The sequence below is a fragment of the Ornithorhynchus anatinus genome, chromosome 5 (genome assembly GCF_004115215.2).
Source record: "Ornithorhynchus anatinus isolate Pmale09 chromosome 5, mOrnAna1.pri.v4, whole genome shotgun sequence".
In the NCBI taxonomy this organism is placed as follows: Eukaryota; Metazoa; Chordata; class Mammalia; order Monotremata; family Ornithorhynchidae; genus Ornithorhynchus; species Ornithorhynchus anatinus.
This window is the reverse complement of record NC_041732.1, coordinates 32,701,093-32,705,966: the sequence shown is the minus strand read 5'-3', so window position 1 is coordinate 32,705,966 and position 4,874 is coordinate 32,701,093. Positions and strand designations below refer to the sequence as shown.

Here is a 4,874-nt window from a genome sequence, read left to right as displayed (position 1 = left end):
GGAAACAGAAAAGCAGGCGCAGTCATGGCTGCTCCTTCTCCCTGCAGATTAGAGAAAATGCCCCGGGGTGGTGGGATGGAGGGGGCTCGGAAGGGGAGAGAGGGGAGAATAGAGGGGCTCAGGGGGGTCGAACCAGAGGCGCCGGCGGCGGCAGCATCTGAGACATTTCTGTAAGAAACATTTACGCAGATGGAAGGCCACCGAGTCCCGCCACACGCGGGACCCCGATGAGAACCGTTCTCTCTCTCTCTCTCTCTCTGTCTCTCCCTCTCTCTCTCTCTCTCGTCCTCCTCCAAAGGGTGGCCGGGGTGGGGGGTGGACAGACTGCCCGGTCCTGCTCTGAATCCGGGACGGGCACCGCACACCCGGACGCGCCCGCGCCCGGACGCCTCGCCCACCTGGCCGGCCCGGGGCGCAGCGCTTCGGTGCGCCCTGCGCGCTCTGCCCGCCCGCCCCGGCCTCTGTGCGTGCCTCTGTTGGGGGGGGGGGGTCCCACGATGGGGAGGGGGACGAGAAGGGTGGGGGGGGGGTCCACCCTACCTCCACCTCTCCCCCCCCCCCCCCCCCATCCCCTTCCCGGTCCCCAAGTTTCGGCCGGGCCCTCTCCAAGGGCCGCCGTGGATCCAGACGATCCGTTCGGCGGCCGGAGGTCCGAGGACCGGCCAGAGGAGGGTGGGAGGGGGGGGGAGGATGGGGAGGGGGAGGAGGAGGAGGTGGGGGGCGTCTCCCCCAGCCCCGACCCCTGCCCCCGGCTCCCCCGGGAGGGCCGTGGTCCGTGGAGAGGCCAGGACCCGCCGCGCTCTCCGGGCCAGCAGGCGGGGTGGCACTGGATGGGGTCAAAGGGCAAGCGGGGAGGCCGGGGGGCTCCGCAGCCCGGTCCTCAGGCGCAAGTGGTGACCACGGGGGCCAGCGACAGGGGACCGGCGGCGGCGGCGGCGGCGGCGGCGGCGGCGGCGGCGGAGGAGGAGGAGGAAGAGGAGGAGGCCGGGCCGCCCTTGTCGGCCTTCTTCTCCTTCTGTTTGAGGTGGATCTTGGCGTGGCGCTTGCGCTCGTCGCTGCGCGCAAACTTGCGTCCGCAGAACTCGCAGGCGAAGGGCTTCTCGCCCGTGTGGGTGCGGATGTGGGTGGTCAAGTGGTCGCTGCGGCTGAAGCTGCGCATGCAGATGCGGCACTGGAAGGGCTTGTGGCCGGTGTGGATGCGCAGGTGCCGGGTCAGCTCGTCCGAGCGGCTGAAGCGGCGGTCGCAGCCCTCGGCCGGACAGGCGTGGGGCCGCTCGTGGAGCGGGGTCTTGCTGGGCCGGTTGGGGTACTTGCGGGGCCGGATGGGCTTCAGGGTCAGGGGCGGCGGGGGCAGGCCCCCGAAGGCCGGGTGGGCCTGCTTGTCCTTGAAGGCCTTGATGGTCTCCAGGGGCGTGATGGGCGGCGGGTTGACCCGGATGGGGTCCAGGGCCTGGAAGGGCTTGTGCTCCGGCATGGAGCTCATCTCGCCCGGGTGGTGATAGAGGTTGTAGTCGGGGATCATGGGGAAGAGGTTGGCGTCCAAGGCCGGCTTGGCCGACTGGTAATCCTGCGGGGAGTAGGCCAGGCCCGGGTTGCCCTGCGGGTCGTGGAAAGCCACGGGCTCCGGGTACAGGTCGCCGCAGCTGGAGTAGGGGGGCAGGGCCGGCGGGTAGAGGGGCTCCCCGTCGCCCGGGGGCGGCTGCACCAGGCTGGCCGTCGAGGTCTGCGTGCTGAGCGCCCCCGAGGAGGCCGGGGGCACGCCCAGGATGCCGGCGCTCATCAGGCTGATGATGTTGTCCTGGCACCAGTTGGAGGGGGAGTCGAAGGCGAACTTCCCCAGGTAGGTCACCGTCTTGTTGCCCGGAGCCGGCTGGAAGGACCCGGAGTAGGACAGTTCCTGGTTGGGCTTCTCGCTGGCCAGACCGATGTCCATCACATTCTCTGCGGACACCCGGGCGGGGAGGGGGGGGGAGGGGAGAGAGGAGCCGGTGAGCCCGCCGGACCCATAGGAGGGCGGGAAAGGAACCCGGGGGGCCGGGCCCCGCCGGCCCGCCCGACACCCCACGCACCCCCACACCCACGAGGCACCCCGGGTGGGCGCCGAGGCACAACCGAAGAGGAGGAGGAGGAGGAGGAGGAGGAGGAGGAGGAGGAGGAGGGGCGGCCACCCGGGTGCCATCCCCACGGGGGGCGGCTGGGTGTGTGAGGGGTGAGGGGGGCCGTCCCTCCATCCGTCCATCCGTCCGTCCGTCCATCCGTCCATCCATCCATCCATCCATCCATCCATCCATCCATCCATCCGTCCGTCCGTCCGTCCGTCCATCCGTTCACCCAGTGGCGTATGTACTGAGCGCTTACTCTATGCGGAGCACTGGCCTAAGCGCTGGGAAAGTACAATTCGCCCGGGGATCGACCAGAAATACTACGGAATCGGAGTCTGGAGTAAAACGCGCATCCACGCCCGCGTCCCCCACGCGGGCGTATCCACTCGCGAACACACAGACACAGACACACGCACGGGCACACACGCACACACACACACGGATACACACAGACACACACACACAGACGGGCAGATTTCTCGTCTCCGAGGAGGTGTCCCGGGCAGGTGGCTGTGGCTACCTAGGCCAGGTGGAGCCCGCCTCGGAGCGCAATGGTCTCTCCCCCCTCTCTCCCTTCCATCTCCCCCGGCCCCTCCGGTCTCTCCTCCGTCCCGCTCCTCTCTGTCCCCCCGCACCCCCCCGTCCCCGAGACGGGGAAGGAGGGGGTGGGGGGTCTTGTCTTCGGATCCGCCGGTCCGGGGAGGAGGGCAGAAGGGGGGGAGAGAGGCTCCCCTCCCCGGGGAAGGCCGTCGGGAGCCCCGCGCCCTCGGAGCAGAGAAGGAAGCCGGAGCGAGAGGAGGACGGAGAGGGCCTTATCCGTCTTGGGGAGGGGGCTTATCCGCAGGTCCCCCCCCCCCCCAAGGGGGATCGGGACCCCCTCGGGAAGGAAAGCGTCGCAGGACCTCCCCCACCCCGGGGAGGGAGGGGATCCGCGCCGCTCGGGGGCTCCGGACGGGGCGGGGAGGGACAGAGCCGGCGGGGGGGGGGGGACCGGACCCCCGGACAGGGGAGGGAGGCGGGGAGCCGGGGGAGCCGGTCCCCCACCTCTCCGCCCCTTCCCGTCCCGTCCCGTCCCTTCCCATCCCTCCCCGTCCGGAGGGTCCCGGCGGGATGGACGCCACCTGCGCGGGGGAGCCGCCCGCACCTACCTCCCGCCGCAGGCCGCCCCCGCCCCGGACGGCCGGCCGGAGCGTTTAGCGGAGCGCCCGCCGCCGGCCCGGGCCTCCCCGGAGTCGGGAAGGGGTGGGAGGCAGGAGCTCTCCGTCCCTCAGAAAATTCCCGGCTCTCCTCCCCGCCCCCCTCCCCTCCCCTCCCGCCCCCCCACCCCCCATCCTCTCTTTTGCCTCCCTTCTCCCATCCCCTCACCTGCAGCCATCTGGTTGTAATGAGCCGCCGCCTCGCCGCTGCCGGAGAAGAGGTTGAGGGAGCCGGGGACCTCCTCGGGGTAGAGATTGTCAGGCAGCTGGTTGAGCAGACTGCTCATGGTCACCGGCAGCTTCTCGGCGAGTTGGCCGGTCATAGCACAGGGGAGCCGCCGCCGCCGCCGCCGCCGCCGCCCGCTCCTAGCTCAGCTCCGAGGGAGGCGGCATCCGACAGGCGAGCCGTGGTGCAGGGGAAAAGCATGCGAAAGGGAAAGTTCCCGGGGAGGGGGGGGGGAGGGTGGCGGGGGGGGGGGGCGGGAGGGGGCGGGGGGGAGGGAGGGGAGATGCCTGGGAGCGGGGGAGGGGGCGGGGGGGGAGGGGAAGGGGCAGGGGGGAGGGGGCCAGAGGGGGTCCAGTCCTCCGCCGGTCCTTCGGCGGTGTCTTTTGAGCGTGGAGTGGGGCGTTGTAGAGGGAGGGGGAGCCGTGCGTTGTAGAGGGAGGGGCGGAGGAGGAGGGGGGGGGGGATCTGTCTTGCAGACGTTGGACGAGGCCTCTGTATTGCTCTCCCCCTCACAGACCCCCGCGCCCCCGCCGACCCACCCGCGGATCCAGCCTGGCCTCGCCCCCTCGGGCCTACGCCGCCGCCCCCCCACCGACCGGCCCCGCCGCTGCCCAGCGAGCTCCCCGCTGCCCAAATGCTCAGCCGGGGGAAACTCCACCAGCCTATTTATCCGAGCCCCGGGAAAGCTCCGTGACGTAGCTGCCCATATATGGACAGACCAAAAAGCCCAGCCGAGGGGGGCGACGTCACAATGGAAGCTCCTCACAATGGAACATTAGAAAGCAGGAAGCGGGGCCTCCGGCCCGGGGCTCGGCTCGCCCTCGCTCCCTCGGAAAGAGACGGGGGGGAAAAAGTCATAATAACAGTAATGATAACGATGAAAAAGCTACAAAAGGGGAAGAGATGGAGGACCGAGAGGCAGAAAAGAGAGAGCGCGGGAGGGGAGAGAGACCAGAGTTGTAACCGGGGGCTTTGGCGGAGGATGATGGTGATGCCGATGATGGTAACCGTTAGGCGCCCAGCACTGCTCTAAGCGCTGCGAGGCAACGTCGCGGGAGTGGGGAGGTGCCCGCCGCCAGCCCCGACCCGAGGGGACCGAAGTTGACCTCCGGCCGGTCCTGAGAGGGGGGGAGGGGAGAGGGGACCGGGAGGGGGGGGGGGGGGCGGGGAGAGGCAGTGCTGCCGGGGAAGAGACTTTGGGTTGGAGGATGGTTCTGCACAGACACGCGCGGAAGCGACCGAATGTAAATAAAGGCGAGCATCTTGCCTCGTCTCGCATATCTCTGGGGGAAAAAAAAAAAAAAAAAAACCACCCAAAAAAACTCATCTCCCTCTAGACGCCGGTCCCGC

At 69.8% G+C, this 4,874-nt stretch overlaps 1 protein-coding gene across 1 annotated transcript; it reads right to left on the bottom strand.

The window, feature by feature from the left end:
* Positions 1-734: 734 nt before the first annotated feature.
* EGR3 (early growth response 3) lies at positions 735-3,729 on the bottom strand. Its single transcript, XM_029066725.2, has 2 exons — positions 3,468-3,729; positions 735-1,941 (listed from the first exon to the last, which is right to left on the bottom strand). The coding sequence occupies exons 1-2, from the start codon at positions 3,619-3,621 to the stop codon at positions 881-883; spliced, it is 1,215 nt and encodes a 404-aa protein (XP_028922558.1). The 5' UTR covers positions 3,622-3,729; the 3' UTR covers positions 735-880.
* Positions 3,730-4,874: the final 1,145 nt, after the last annotated feature.